This window comes from Pieris brassicae, chromosome 1, assembly GCF_905147105.1.
Source record: "Pieris brassicae chromosome 1, ilPieBrab1.1, whole genome shotgun sequence".
In the NCBI taxonomy this organism is placed as follows: domain Eukaryota; kingdom Metazoa; phylum Arthropoda; class Insecta; order Lepidoptera; family Pieridae; genus Pieris; species Pieris brassicae.
Genome location: NC_059665.1, coordinates 7243930 through 7261463, shown reverse-complemented (window position 1 = coordinate 7261463; position 17534 = coordinate 7243930). Strand labels below are relative to the sequence as shown.

Below are 17534 nucleotides of genomic sequence, written 5' to 3'. Positions count from 1 at the left end.
TACGACACCCTTTATTGATATTTACGTGACTCGACGTGTTTATTTATTTACAACATCTGTATGCAAATTCAGATTTACAATTAATTGTTATTTACTGAACATTATCATATTACTATAATTATTATTGACAATATACGTTATGTGCGATAACGTCTATGGAAGTGTTAATAATACATTTTGTATAATTAGTAATTATACACAGAATAAAAACCACACTACAGCCCTTTAAAGTCTGGGCCTCAGTTCAGTATTGTGATCATTTGTTTCTTACTAACAGGCAAATAGATCAGCCTTCTGTGGTAGACACACGCCGTTGACCGTTTTGAGACTAAGGTATGCCGGTTTCCTCACGATGTTTTACTTCACCGTACGAGTTCCAACACCGAGTGGTGTTGTGTGAGAAAGTTCATTGGTGTACAGCCGGAGTTCGAACCTATGACCTCAACGATGCGAGTGCGAAATATGTAAATTATATCCTTTTGTTTGTAGTAATCATTTGCATCTACCAATAACGTAAGAAGTCATGCATATGGATGAAAAAAAAATAACAAGTATTATTATAACTTTACTTTTTTCATTACAAAATGTTGCCTCAAAAAACATTTTATATTTATATGTTCTGGGACCTTTCTATTTTGACCCTTATTTGCTCTTTAATAATTTATTCTTTAACGGGTTAAAACGTAAAAGATTCTCCTGTTAACCACCATAGCTGAAAAGCACTCGAATCGGGTTATGTAAAAAACATAAAATATAAATATATCCTATGTTATTATTACAACTATTTGTTACGACGCTTATCATTTTTATCATACATTTGGTGTTGTATAATCGGACTTAGAACGAAATGTGACAGCAGTATGTATGCGTACAATACAAACAAACAACTTCGACTTGATAGATTTGTAATATACAATGAGGTCATCTAATGAAAATACATTCGTTTTTATCGCCTCTATATCCCTAGCCTTTGCCCCGCCAACATTCCTTTACACCTTTTAAATCCAATTTATTTTTTATTGTTGAAGGGATAAAGGAGCTGGGACTCGCTTAATAGCTAGTTGTGATGAACATACCAACACGTAAAGTTTGGTAACAAAATCTTTCATAAGTTAAAGTTGGAAACATTTTAAAATGTAACATAACACACATTATATTGGGATCAGGATTAATTTTTGTAGTATGACAACTAAATTAGTTCTTAGCTATTGTAGCGACACGTACTATGTGCAATAACATTTAGATGATTACAATCACACAACATTTTAATAATGTTATTTGCTTTCTCATAATATTTATTATAAAAAAGTTGTCATATTAATATAAGGCGTCTTTAAATAATCCCAGTTATAATAAGAATTCACTGCGGGAGCTATTCTCTTAGTCGGAGTCACTCCTGTGATTGCTTCCGGAACGAGTCCGTAGCTCACTAGTAACGTAGCCACGTAGCACACGTCTACAAATGCTTGTACTGTTTAGTTACGCTATGTACCTTAGAAGACAATGACAGGTTTCGAACTTAAGTTAAAGTCGTAGATGTGAGATTTTCAACTACTTTAAATTATACAATATATGTAACGAATGCGTAGTATACGTCGTTGTATTAAAACACTGTTGTCTTTTGTTATGATAGCTTTTACACATTAAGAAAAACACTTTTTGAACGGATTAAAGCTATGTATTATTATTAAAACTTATAGTTATTTACATAATTCTAAATTTAATTTTTTTTCCGACGCTTCCACGTACGCTGAAAAGTACGCGAATTTACAATTTAATACATAGCTTTAATCCGTTCAAAAAGTGTTTTTCAAAACACTGTTTACAAATATGGTATATATTGCAAATCATTTAATGATTTTCATATGTCATCGCTTGCATACCATACACTATGCGTACCAAAACACTTACTGTTTTCAACTATGAGCTTTGTAACAACATGATATTTAATTTGATAAACAAATGTAATATTGTTAAAAACTTGACCTACCGGGCGCTTCGCCATCATAAGAGAAATTAGGAATGAGTAGGGTCTGCGCATCCACCACAACTATGGGGTCCGATGACACGCCATGTACTCCACGTAGTGCCCCAACCTTTGCTGGTTTGGGGTACTCCAAACTCTTGGGTATCTCCACCGAACCAAAGTTCACCTGTAACCAATAAAAAATGAGTTACATACAACTATGTGCATGTATTAGACTTATTACACGGAGGTGATATTGAACCATTATAAAATAAAATTCAAATACGGACAAAACAGCAGAAGCCAAAATGAAAAAAATATGTCAAAAATATTTATAAAACAAAGAAGGTATTCCATCTTGAATTTTTGTAATATCATGTGTCCCCGACACATATCTATTGTTGCGTCTTTGTCGGTGCAAGTTTATAGGAATACAAACACAACGGGCTACTGTTCATTACGTAAGCGTTTACATAAACTGCATCATGTCCAACTCTACGATAGTTTCGTCTATTTATCTTGGAAAATTTACGTTTCTCCTGAGACTACCGTATACTATCGTACATAGCGAATTTACATTTCTATAGCTAGGCAAGGTAGTTAAAACATGGCATTTACTCGATTTAACAAAATGTTAAACAGTATATTATCCATTGCATTATGGGCTCCATGGAAAGAAGCATACTAAAAATAAGAAAACTACATAAAATTAAAAGCGAAAAAATAAGACGTAAAATAAAACAATATGCCCTAAAACAGAAGTGGCAATGGGCGGGGCATACAGCAAAATACACAGATAAAAGGTGGACTTTAAAGAAAACTGTATGGACCAAGGACCAAGCGGAAGAAGGAGAAGGAGCGCCCCAAAAAAAAGGTGGATAAAAGAAATAGAAGCGGTACCAGAAAGCGAATGGACAAAGAAAGCCATGGACATAGTCAGTTGGAAAAAGCTGGAGGAGGCCTTTACCCGCGATGGGGTTCCGATCGACGGTACTGAATTTAGCTAAGATATAGGATAACAAGATAAATAAAGTAATGTGTCAAATGTAATAAATCTAAGCTGTATATTATCTTTTTTGTCATGATTGGAAATTAAACGGCCTTTATTATTATTATCCATGGCTCGTTTAACATAAAGGATTTGTATTTACGACCAGGTCTATTTAGTTAAAAATTAAAGTGAGGCAAGTTTTTTAAAAGGGGCCGTACTGCGTCATTCCAGAGTTTCTAGGTTTGGTTGTAGGCATAGTACCAACAGGGGCTTTTTGTCAATGTACGTGTTTAACACTTGGTCGTACGGAAAGCATCGTGAGAAATCTATGCCGATTTCCTTAGACCCAAAAAATCGACGTCGTATGTCAGGCACAGTAAGTTGATCACCCTCTTGTCTATAAGAAAAATCAAATAATCATAAACAGATACAGAAATCTGAGAGACCTGAATAGTTCTAGCGCCACTGGTGTTTTTTTTTTATATTGCCAGTATAATATTGAAACAATACTTCCTTAAGAATACAAAAAGCTTTTAACTCACGGAATAGTCATCGCACCAAACTGAAAACCAGGCGTAGTCCTTAAGGGTGGAACCATCCGGCAATGATAAAGTAATACTCTCTCCTCGGTACTTTCGTAGAGGACCAGCGCCGCCACGCTCGTCCCGTAGTCTTACAGCACCTCGTGCGCTTGGGGTCTTGCTTGTCCCAACATAGAAATACGCCGCTGTAAAAATACACTCATAAGAAAATAAAAATTACTATTTTATATTAGTATGTATGTGTCACTCTGGTTGGTTCGTGAATACCTAATGCTTAATAGCAATTTTATCTTCCTCACCTTAGTACGTTACTTATTCGCGGTAATAATAGAATCATATTTTTAAAAACTAACTACTACGATTTGATATTTTAATGTAGTAATATAATTTGATATACTCTCCATACGGTTAAGTAGAAGTTATTTGGTTCGCTAAATCTTCGCTCATTACTCGTACATTATAAAAAGAAAACATATACGCGAAACAAAACAACAAAATATGAGAATATATCATAAAGTATTAAAACTCGGAACCCATCGCTCAAAGCATTCATGCAATTACCGCAATGTTATTGTTAAAAATTAAAGATATCTTTGTTACATCAACAATATGCTGTCATGTTATTGAATAGGATTGTTTAAAATCAACCGATATTGTTCTCATACAAACTGTATTTTATACAAATAAACGTTTTATCAGCGACCCGATTGTTTCACGCATTTCTCGACCAAACCCCTATATTCCAAAGGCTTTGACGTGACGTCATTTCAATACGCCTCATGGAGAGGGAATTTTAAAGGCAAATTCAGCGGAACAGTTTCTATTCTGTGAGATGTAAAGTGGATAGATTAGTTTGCTGGCTTCGAGCTGACACTTCACGTCTCGCCTCACTGCCATCTCCGGAAACTTTAAATTCCTCGCACAAACCCCGGATCATAGAGAACTTTGTTTTAAATTTAACTTTTGACTTTCAAATCCCGTCCGCCGAAGAAAATAAGCTATTACAATAAAAAAGGAATTATATGACATGATGATAGTCTTGTTGTTACGCTTTAATACTGGAATTAGGATATTTGTTACAGAAAAAAGATAAATAAGAAGGGCCATGTTGTTACTATTATACACATAAATAAAATATGAACATACATTTTGTACTAAATCTGTTTAAATACATCCTTCAATATAAAATTATTATATTTAAAGAAAAGAAAATAGTTTTTTGTAATTTAAAAACTGTAACTAAGCGGTGTTTATTTTAATTTAACTAAGGCCATGTTGTTAACATTGCGTATTATAGTCAACAAAAAAAATTATAATCAAATATACAAAATATATCAATAACCGATGTAACATTTTGATAGGAATTAATTTACCCCTATAATATCTCCTGTATTCGCTGCTAATATTTGAAGTACAGTCTGGCATTTAGTCGCCGAAGAATGAAAAATAATGATAAAATACGGTTACGCGGACATCGGCAAGACGGCCAAGAGGCAATTGGATTTTTCCTAACCTTTTTATGAGGCCCTCAAGTTTATAACCACTTGAGAATCAAAGAGGTACCTCCCGAGGCGGAGAGGAATCAAGAGAAACGGTAAATAAATCGAATCTGAACGACGTCTCATTGTGAACTCTTTTATTCGAGCACTTCAAGCAATCAAGTAATCAAATTACTCCACTCATTAAAATCAATTCTCGGAGTACTGCCATGAAAGCCAATCTTATACTAAAATTTTAATTACTATATAATTTCGACGTCGTTTTTATTTAAAAGAACATATATTAATGTGTGTCTAATAAGCTTTAATTAAATAGTGAATGTGTTGGATATATATTATAAATAACCATTGTACGTATATTTAATCAAACTAGTGAAAAAACTTGTAAAATCGCTCATATTACATTATATATCTTTACTTTATTTATAGCAACATGAGAAAACTTACTTGAAAATGATGTGTTACATTTAAGATAACTAGTTTAAGAATACTAATTCATCGTTATTCTTATATGTTTTTGTGTGTTCTACTTCTTCATTCTGTGTCCATAAACACAAAGAACTTATAATCGCACAAAGTTAATTCATTTGAAAAATTCTTCGCTCAAAAACTTTTTTAATTTCTCGCATTGTTAACTGTACAAAATTCCGCGATTTAATTATTTCTTTGCTTGCTTACAAATATAATTTCTCGTTTTAATAAGGTATGTATCACGAATAGACAATATGAATTATTATGGCAACATTACTAATATTATCTAGGCAAAACCTAGCAACACCAAGTTCAGCTGTCACTGCAATGACATCTAACGCTGTAGGGTACATTACGGCGTACAAGAGAGATCATTTAAATTTAAAGCTGAATATTTTAAAAATGAAACGAGTAATCGGTGAAACCTGTATTTTACTTTTATTTATATAGACAAATATTTTCAGTTCTGCTGTTATAATATTATTGAAGTGGTTGCAAAATGAAATATTTCAACATTCGCAATTAAAACTTAACCTATATGAAAAATGGAAATATATTTTTACATTAAATTGATCAAAATGTCGTTGCTCTAATTAGCACGAGAGCTACTCACTGTAAAGGTCAAATGATTCTACCGTACCCCACAGCCCAGGCCTCTCCTGTGACGTCATTTCTAAAATTCATTCATGGAAAAACGATTCGGGTTAATTAGTAATTTACAATCAGAATCTATAACTTATCATACAATATAACTATACATATTACTCCCTTCCTTGAATCAGTCGCTAACTAATTCAGTATTAAAATTCGTAGCCGAGATGAACACGCTCTGTCCTTTTCTTAATTATATGAGTCCTAATTTAAAGACGATATTATGTATAAAGTGATATGAGGAAAATGTTTTTCTCAACACATAGTTGATACTCATAATAGAAATATATTTTCTCAGATTAACACTGAGAGCGTAGAAGTATATAATCAATATAAATTACTACGTATATCACGGAAATGATTGCATCGTTAAACCATAATAGTACACAATTTGAAGCGTTTCTAACCGGTTTAATCAAAAATTTAATTACTGTGAAAGTGTAACCATTTTACGGTCAAACGGGCGTACGATTTAAGAAAAAAGTTTATTTTTTGTGTTTGAACTTTGAACATAGATTGAAGAAAATTATGAAGGTAGGTACTACTAAAAAACAATGGTTTTGTGTTTATTTTTAAAACAACTGGCTTAAAGATTTAACTTAATGGATTAAGGATTTTCACAATTAACTAATTAAATAAGCTTTCTTCTATCAATCTTGCGATTCCAAAGTAAATAATTGTTATAATAATAAAATATGATCTCGTGATCAATAGTTACGATGTTATATGCTAAAAGCAGTAAATGATCATGCAAAAATAAACTTTTACAAAAACATGAGTTAATTTTCTTGTATCACAAAGCCCGTTAGAAGCGCGCGAAAGGCATTCTTTGAAAACGAAATTAAATTCCACTCGAGAGCTGTGAATTCAATCAGTTCATACAATGTCTTATGTATGTAAAGACCTAGTACAATGTTAGTGTTCGCGAACACGTTTGTTTAATTAAAGGTAATCTTCCATAAGACTGAAGCTTGCAAATTACGTGTTTTCAAAGATAATTGCTAAATAATTATTTTGATTGAGTAAATCGAGCTTTACGAGCTTTTATTTAACAGTTAAATAAGTATATGTAATGTTTTCAAAGTTTGTTTTAGTACGGGCTTTATATATTCGAATCTGTTTTGTTTTTATACATATTACGTTGTATTTTAAATCGCAGTTGTCGCTGCTAAGCAAAATATACGATATTTTTTAATAACTCTTTGTACCAATTACACTTCGTCCAGGTAATTATTTTATTAATATGAGACATTTTTAATTTAATTTAGTTCAGTGATAAGTAGAGTAATTTGGGTGTAATAACATTAAATGTATATAGGAAACAACTAGCTCAATAAAGCGAGTACAAAGTGAGCCCGTATCGAGGGCCTTTGGCAGCACAGCTCTTGGGAAATCTACCAAACGAGAGCGCTACAATATCATGCAGTGAATTATAACGGAGTATACTTAAAATAAAAATTAAGCCGGTATATCTTTACCACTTATAGGGATACAGCAAATGAAAGCAGCTTTAAGCAGATTAAGCGCGCGAATGTTCATAGTTGAAGTTGAAGTTGACGCCTGTGAACTGACTTTTGTCACTATATTGACAATTGACAGTAAAATAAATCCTATACCTGAGTCCAGGCCCTTAAGAAATTAATAATGAAAGTAGAAACTGAAAGCAAATAAATTGTAGAAGCTTAAATTCATGAATTAAATTCTTTATTAATTTTTACTTCGGGCATTTAATATTCTTACCTCGAAGGTACGCGGCTTACGTAATTTATTTGACGAGATTTCATTAGACTGGGAGATTTGAGTCCGCTCTCTAGTAACGTAATATATAAAAACTAGCAATCTAGCGGCTTCACACTACAAACGCGATCTTTAAATTTTACTCGCGTAAAATATTGTAATTGAGTTCCAACAATTATTGTTATATTACAAATAATTTACACAAAAACTTGACAAATAAATATACTTAAATATTTCTCATGAATCTCTCTATGGATTTGTATAGTACGCAAGAATAAAGCTTTACAACTTTTCAACTGCGCATATGAATTGTATCTTTACTTCAGTATCCATTTGTTTATTTGTTTAACAAGAAGATAACAAATTACGGTTTATTTGTTACTCTATAATGAGGTAATCATTATCTTACATTATCATTACTGCTGAAACTTAAACTCTGTGTTTGTAAAACTCATCGCGAGATAATAATGAGCTCGTTATTCACACAGTATACTATATATTTTACCCTATATATCATCTATGTATACAATGAGGAAAATAGTATATATATAACACATCGATTTTGTGAATATTAATCTGAAAGGTTTGACATTTTTGTCTATAGTATTTACTAGTAGATGATTTGACGTTATACTAGATACGTTTTGAAAAACTAGTGTAATTATTGGTTACGGAGATTTAAAGGGTCCACTCGTAACTTTTATGCAAATGAAGAATACGAAACTTCTCAAGATTCAACTCCCAACAGAACAATTATAGTTTCAAGTTGGAATGCATATAACAGTTTATTATCTTTACCAATGTAACTTCAAACATAAGAAATAGTTTTTATATGAATAGTACAAATATAGTATAAGAAATATTATACAAATCGAATTAAGTTATATTATTCAAATCTGTTAGAAATCATTAGATTTTAAAATATTATGCATCCATAACTCATTTCTTTATCAAGGTTTTGTCGTTTATGCAATCGGATAAACTGGTTGTAAAGTGTAAATGCAATTTAACCCGAACACGGAAAATTATACAGTCGTACAAATTTAAACTGCAATGTGTAATAAATAAAGCTCTTTTTATAGTTTCAAGTTAGTAAGATATCTCAGCAAATACATGGAATTCAACAAAATGTTTGTCTAAGTTTTAAATATTCCGTGAGCGTAGCCTAAAGGGCCAAAGGCATATTAAAAGCTATATGTATTAACACATGTTTTTTTTAATTTGACTTCAACGAATAAGGTGTAATTACAAAAACATGACAGCGGCTGATTGTCATAACTGCCAATTCAATATCTACAAAGAGATATGAAAAATAATCTGATCTACTGAAATAAATGAATTAGTAGCGATTCAATGATGTGTGTTTTTTAGTGTTATTTATTTATCAATAAGGAAACACAAGAGACACATCACAAATACAAGATATTTAAAAAATACAAGTTATAATTATAGAAATCCTTAAATTATTCACAGTTAAGATTTTTTAAATAAAAGTATAAGTAAAATAACTGAAAATGAAAATAAAACAATAATAGACACGAAAAATTAAACCCAGGAATTTATAGTACCCAAAGACAACAATTACAATAGCGCGCTTTTAAAAAGGCGCTTGAAAGTAGTAGGTGAGCACGAAAATATATCATATTTGAAAAACTGAGTGTTATAGCAATTACACATTATATTATATGCATGGGGGCACGAAATCCGATGTAAGTATTGTGAACCTTGATATTTAAGTATCGTGAAAATATAGGTTGTGTGTAGAATACTGACCTGGTCCAACACCGTCATAGTTGAAGTCCTTGAGGTAAACTGTGCGTGAGTCTACGGCGTAAAGTTTTCCGCGCACGCCGTGTTGAAGCTCAGATAGAGCACCGACTTCTGATCCATACTGGAGACACTCGCCCAGTCCTGAAAACAAAAAAGTGCTGTAAAGATGGACTGCAAGATATAACAATCTTTGTTGTGGGTATTGACAGAAATACAAGTTTTTGGTCTATCATGAGCACTAATAAAATATTACAGTACTTTCGTTTTTAAATTATTATTTGAGGATTTTTTTTTACACAGAGCAACGATTCTATCTTTACTACACTTGGTGACCAAAGCCTACGCACACTTCCTTGTTAAGTATAATATAATTTAAATAATTTATCATATTGTCACACAATAATAAAATTATAACACAACAAACTTTATTAATTAACTTGTTGACTATAACAAATAAGCAAATGTATCGAATGAGTTTATTTTGAAATTTTCTGTTAGAGTTAGGGGCATAAAAGTTCAATATACTAAAAGTGTATGTGAACGTCAATAAACCAGTTGGTCAGGTTCTACTTCCCATAAAAGAATAACGTGTATCCATTAGCAGCGGGAAGGAATGTGCAAAGAACGGTAGGAGGGAAAGTAGACAGGAACACTCTCACTTCCGTCAACAAACCCTTGCTTTAATAACTTTGATTTATACAGACACATTCAATATTTAAATTTCCGTTCGAACGGTTTTTGAATATTTCAATTTTGTTAATTAACGTCTTATTTCGCGTTGTTAATTTAAATTATCATCATATATTTGTCATTAAATGGGTTGCGTCGTTGAGAACAGTTGCGGCAGTTGGCCTCGTGGCTTCAGCGTGTGATTCTTATCCCTGCGATTGTAAGTTCGATCCCCGGCTGTGCACCAATGGACATACTACGTATGTCCGCATTTAACATTCGCTCCAACGGTACAAGAAAACATCGTGTGGTAACGGACTTGCCTCAGACCGAAAATATAGCACAGGAGGATGATCACCTACTTGCCTATTAGATTGACAATTGATCATGATACCTATAAAGGTTTTAGCGCCACTGGTTTATGTCGTCCACATTTATAATACCTGTACACGTTTTACAAACCCTTTATTTTTTTTTGTAATTTTTTATTATTTAAAGAATTCTTTTTTGCATCATCATATTCATCGCATATTGGACGCTTTTGATAAAGACATCAACGCGTTCACGTATAAATAAATCAATAATATATAAAACTATACTGAATCTTTTTTTCTTAAACGATTATACATATGAGTAAAATTAGTAATATAGCGCAATATATAGTAGTAAACGTGATAGATTCGTCTCCTAAAAAATTATATGTATTCTATTCACGCAAAAAATATCTTTGACCTGACAAGTAACACAACAATGTTGTCTATTTACGATACCAAGAAAGTACTGTTGAGAAAGTGATTTGCCGTATATGTTCATAGAAAAATGTAATAATGCTTCAATGGTATTTAGACCTAATGCATTAGTTATAGAAGCGTTTGTCGTACACAGTATCGGATAATCAAGGTGAACCTTTCAAAAGGCTGACAATAAATCATTTTATACAACCACTATAGAACGGGTAATTTTAAGTAAGATATATAAATAAAAACACACTTCAACAATAACTTTTTGAAATTACTAGCAATGTGTTTTTTGCCTATTGTAACTGTGAATAAATACATGTTAAATGTTAAGAAAATTAAGTATTTTACGTACAATAAAGTATTATTATGGTTTGTGTTTTAGATTAAGAATTATAAAAGCAACTCAACGTTCTACAATAGTCTTGAACTTCTCTATTTAATTAAAAACATAATTATTATCTACTATAAATTTTAAATTAAATTAAAGTAAGTATACTATTACGTTAACTAATTGTTATCTATCACATCGAACTTAGGATATCTGAATATAAAATAAACAAGTGCGTGACCAATAAAGCCATGAAGGTGGGCAGGTACAGCTGACAGCGTGATTATATTCAACCGGGCCTGCCCGTGAACTGAATACATAACGCTGTGCCCTGGTTTGTTTTAATGTTAGTTGTTTATCGTGTTTCTGTTATAGTGAAACTTTATCGTGGTTGTACAAACGCGAAAGCTCATAACGATGCATGATATCAAGGTCCATACTCTAGAACGCCTTTATCGTCGAACGTCACGTCGAATCCTATTTTATTTAATTTTGACATTGACAATGAATAATACGGGATCGGGACATCAGATTGATTGATAAGTCTTATTAATTAACCGGCTGTTCAAATGCAGTTTAAGAGGAATAACACTTAATCCTTGTATTTCATGTTACAATCTTTTTTTTGAACAGTATTTAATATTTTGTCTATTATTATACATATTATTTGCCTTTACAAATAATAATTTGACAGTTTTTATAATTTTGCATAATCTATGAAAAAGTTTACATTAAATAAGAACAATGTCTAACTTTAAACATTTTTCTAAAGTACTCAAAGAAACTATATTATTATTTAAACCAAACCTTAAAAACAACACACACCGTGTAACGACGAAGACGAAAAACGAGGTTTAAATATAACAATTTACATTGTTATGATATATGAACCGGCAGCGTAAAAAATAATGAAAATCATTTGTAATTACTGAAGCACTATTATAATTTACAATTACAACAAAAGAATTAGAATTTCTAATTAAAAATGTTATTTCCGTTCGACCCTAAAATTATGTCTATGTTATAACACGATTTCCTAATGTATCTTATTCAAGGGTGCTGCGTCAAGATGCTACAGATATGAACATAATTAATTTAATCACGTCATTAACCTTCCATCTCTGTGTTGAATGGCTCTTAACTATTATTGCAATGATGTAAACGAAAGCTACGCAATTTGGCACAGTAGGGAACATGGCATTTAAAAATTTCTCTTGTAAATGATTGCTCAAAGCTAATTGTTTAGAACTTGAATACATCTAATACATTTATTCTCCTATCCTACTATCCTGTACTTGTGCCAAAAATCCAAATACTAATAGTAAATCTAAACTATTCTCTAATCCATTAAAAATTTCGTTAATATCAGCCCAACCGTTTAAGAAACAAACACTATTGGAAGATTTATATATATATATAAATATCGTCCAAACACATATGACTTTTTAGGACTTTATTTATTCAATATTTCGAAGATAATTTAATAAGACGTTAAACAAGTATAAATTATTGTTGTACAAAAGTAGTACCCAATATTTAAAGTATACGTATAGGTCAAAGCTCACCTCGCAATTTCCTATTACACCTTTGACTTCTGTACAAGCTCTTCATGGCTCATTGGCAGACAATGAAATTACGTTCAGTTTGCGCCTTCTTAGGCTCAGGATTATAGTACTAAAAGTCTTACGCAGTAAAATAGCTATTTCAAAATTGTTTTATCGATAATGTATAAAACAGTATGTGTCGCGTGATTGGAAACTAAATTTACATTACTGTCGCTCTCTGGAATTTCTTAATCTTGCAATATACCTATATAAATACAAAGATAATACGATTACTAACCCAATTATCAGGTTAATAATCACATCTTGGAAGTTAAAAGATAAAACAAAAAAAAGAACATTGGCATTGATGACTTTGATTGCTCAACAGTGTATTTATTACAGTCACAGATATGGAATACTAGGTGTATTTTCCTTTTTTATAAACTAGGGGGCTAACGGACAAGAGGCTCACCTGATCAAGTGATAGAAGGACATAGACACTCACACTGCCAGAAGGCTCGCAAGTGCGTTGCCGACCTTCCTTTGACGTTTATCCTTTTCACGAACGTTTAATTTATGAATCTCCTATTCTCTTTTTATAGACAATATAACGAACCATAGATAATAGCAAAAAATATGTACCGTATGTAAATCCTTCTAAAATTATAACCAAATCGCAATGAAATCGATCTCCTCCCGGTTAATTTCATCAATGTTCTGTCCGATTTGATCTCAGTGACTTTCACTTTTACTTGCTGATTGATCGATACGGCTTCTTCGTGAGAATATTTCGTAGTGACGTTGTCGCCTGACAAATTATCGCACGAAATACAACTTCAGATTGGGATTTAAGTGGTAAAAAATTAATATACACTTCCAAGTTTATATATATAATCGTCATGGTAAACTTTTATTTTAAATATTTCAGGATATAAAAAGAAGTTTACTAGTTTTAACTGCAACCGCAATTTTATAATTATTTGACTTTGAATGATCATTTAAAAATAAAATAACCAAACGTGTGATACTCACGTTTAAAACACTTAAATAAATAATATTTATACATAATACAATTTAATTTTTAAATATATATGTATTTTTAAATAAAAAACAAAATATTTCCTAGTTGCTGCGTGCTTTAAACAATTCCAAAGACATTTTAAAAATGTTATGAAAACTAGACACCATTTACTTTAGTAGTAATACTTGTGAGGTGCATTAAACGCACTGAGTCCACGTGACATTCATCAGACGCCAGCGCATCGCTTTCCTTTTGCTCTCACTTTCTATACGTTTTTGTCGATCCTTTCTTACCCCTCTCCTCATCTCATACCCCTTTGACTTCTTCGAATAAGTCATGATGTTTGTCCTGCTGTTATGACTTGTGAAATGATGTGCAATTTAGTAAATGTCATTATTTATGCATTTTGTTTTGCTTACTTAACGTTGTTACGTTGCCATAGACTAAACAATTATTAATAAAATGTATTGTTACGTCATATATGAAATGCTACATTGACGATTGAGTAATGAATGTTGGTTACTTTTTAACAACCGGGTTAAAAGATTCTAAATGTGTCATAATAATAAAACTTTTTAAACGAATATAAACATATATTTATTACATTATATACTCGACTGATTTTCAGCAATCGCGGTGAAAAATACGTTTTTTACCTTAACCAACATACAACCTAAATTATGTATCTCTATAATGCGAGACCAAATTTATATTATTAACTTAACTAATCAAATGAATGTCCTGTTTATAAAAGCCATAAAAAAATAAAAATCAGTTTATTTTTAAATATGACATTAATTTAACTGCAATGTCGAATTTATCTGTTTTCATTAATAATATGTTTTGAACATACGGAAGCAGTAATCAGTGCTAAGACTAGTCTTTGAATCTTACCCTGATAATAATCAACCTTGTTATTAATTATATATACCTAACGAACCAGGTGTGGAAGGTATATACCCGTATTTATTATATCGTTATTATTTAATGAGCAATATATCAAATTTCACTTTGAACACCTGCTTAAAGATATCATATATAGAATTATATCATCGCCCTATATAAAATAAAATAAATTTACATATTTCTAAAAACACAAATAAAATAAAATTAACATAAAAGCGTTTATTCTTATAATTGCTTTCTTATAATATATATTTATATTTACATTTACGTCTTTTTTATTTCTTTAACTTACCATGAATAATAATATTGTATAATAATTAGATAGTTCAATATCTATCAATATTGAACTTATGAATTTAGTTAGAGGGAATCGTAGAATCGAATGAAGTCATACGAACTTTGTTCGTGGATAACTTCACCCTACAGTCTTACAATGCCATACAACCCTCACTATTTGCGATTGTGGCTCGCCCAGACAATGCCACATACGTTAAAATGAGAATATAAACTTTTAGTTTAAACTTGGGTTGGTATAAATGAGGAATTGGAAAACTTGTGGTTTCTACATAATACCATAATTTTGCATCTACTCTGGTTTGTCGTTGGCAGTTTAATGTGTTAAACTTTAGCATTATGTAAGATGTTGTATTTACGTAAACAAATTATCAGAAATAAGCTTGAAGCTAAATGATTGCAATAATGCATAAATATAAATAATTTTTGTAGAAGTTTCTTATAAACGTTCAATAATTTTCATGAAAGGATAGGTAATATTGTAATGGAAATTTAATTGTTACATTCGTTTAAAAGCCTTAAAAACACATTGAGGAGAGCAATGTAATAATACATATGGCAAGACGCGTATTGCATCAATAACAATGATTGCATACATCGACTCCCACGCTGATTGCCCAATACTATACAATACCGGAGGCATTCTGTCAGATTTCTAAAATATAGCAATGGGCTATGTTAGACTATTAAGGGCAGTGTAGGGCGGCGAAATGTAAGGGTTGTATAAATCGGTGTAATGAGTTGTAACACAAGAGTGGACATACTTTATAGCTACATTTCTTGGACTTTCTCGCATTCGCATGGGTTAGAAGTGAACGCTTTAATGGGATAAGATGGCATTATATGTTCTTCCTATTACAATTTTAAACCACACTTGGTATTAAAAATGATAGTAAGTCCAGCTAATCAGCAATGCATTTAAAACCTGACGTTACCTGAAGTTAAACTAAAACAAATGTTTTTGCAACATTATTAATGCTTAGATATTGTGTAAGAAGAGTAGAGGATCTCGGTTAAGAAATACAATGTGTGTAATTAAAAAAGCATTAGGTATATAATGTCTTCTATATTCGGCAAAATCGACAATACAAAGATCATTTAAAACACATTAAACGTCTACCCAGCAAAGCGCGAGTCTAAGCTATTTGTTTGTTTGTCGTTTGTGAAACCATGGCCGTAAACAATATCCTATAAACGTACAAGTTTATTACAAAATGCTTTGCGGCTTGAATTATTTGAGGCTTCTAGAATCTTCTATCTATGCATACATACATATATACTCAGATGTATGTATAAGCCGTATGTATTTGATTATTTTGATACAATGTATCAGATAAGGTACAAGATCAGCTTCTGTATGTTCTTGAATATAAGTAAATCTGAATTATAAGCCGCGAAGACCAAAGAGACAACTAATTTAATCTTTATCGAAATGCACGAATAATTTCCGCGACAATAACTTATTATTTCTGAGGAAATTTTTGAACGGCTACTCGAAGTTATATCATATTTGTAGATATGTGTTAGTGTAATATTATAAGTCTTATATCGGCGCGTGCACCGTTCAGAGTACCGTTGTGCTTGCCGAGTGAGTGCGAGGAATGTATGCGGATCACTGCTCGTCGCTAAACACTGTTCTCTATGTCTTTACTAACGAATTATAATTGAAAAATAATTTTAAATGTCAGTAGTGCGTAAGTCTGGTTTGTATGTAAGGAAAAGATCAGACGTACGACGTTACATAGAAATAATAGGCAACATTAGTTATTGAGTTTTGCGTCTTATTAAATTCTTTATTCTTCCAGACCTGGGTTTATACCCAAAAAAGTACTATAGTTTAGCTATAAAGCTAGTGAGTATTTTGAAATCACTTTTTAGTTGAATTATCATGAACAAAATTCCAATAAAAACATGGCATTCGTAACTTGAACAATATTAACATTATGTACATTAACTTACGCAGAAGAAACTATTTAATATTTTTGTTTAATATACACGGTAAAGAGAAAACATAAGTGAAACACCTACATTCCTCGCTAGGGAATACGGGACTTCACTTTCACGACACGGTCAACACAGTTTCTTGAAAGCCCAAATTACATTATATGATTTCACGTCCTGAATTAGGATGCTGAAGACAATAGATCAGGTAGAATTTACTCGAATTATATCATTCTCCTTTAATTCCTTGTATAAAAATTTGTAATCTAGTTAAGAGGTAGGCAGCGTAAATTTCCTGAATCTACACAATGACAGATCGTTGCGTCACAAAGGAACAAGCGAAAAGGATCGTTATCAATCGTTAAGGCTAAGAAGTGACGTGCGGTGAAGATGTAATCAGAGCACAAGCGTTTACATAATCTCACCCTCGGGTCGTCTCGTGCAAGATTATGTCAAAGAATAAT

General features: G+C 31.7%; 1 protein-coding gene across 4 annotated transcripts in view; it reads right to left on the bottom strand.

Annotated features, from left to right (window-relative positions):
• LOC123720284 (protein Skeletor, isoforms B/C) overlaps positions 1–17534 on the bottom strand; it is a 38722-nt gene that overhangs the window by 15250 nt on the left and 5938 nt on the right. For all 4 annotated transcript variants that reach the window (XM_045676833.1, XM_045676841.1, XM_045676848.1 and 1 more), the window contains exons 5-7: positions 9631–9768; positions 3500–3684; positions 1991–2153 (exon numbers count right to left, since the gene is read on the bottom strand). In XM_045676833.1, coding sequence (XP_045532789.1) covers positions 1991–2153; positions 3500–3684; positions 9631–9768 — 486 coding nt within the window. The remainder of the gene's footprint in view (positions 1–1990; positions 2154–3499; positions 3685–9630; positions 9769–17534) is intronic.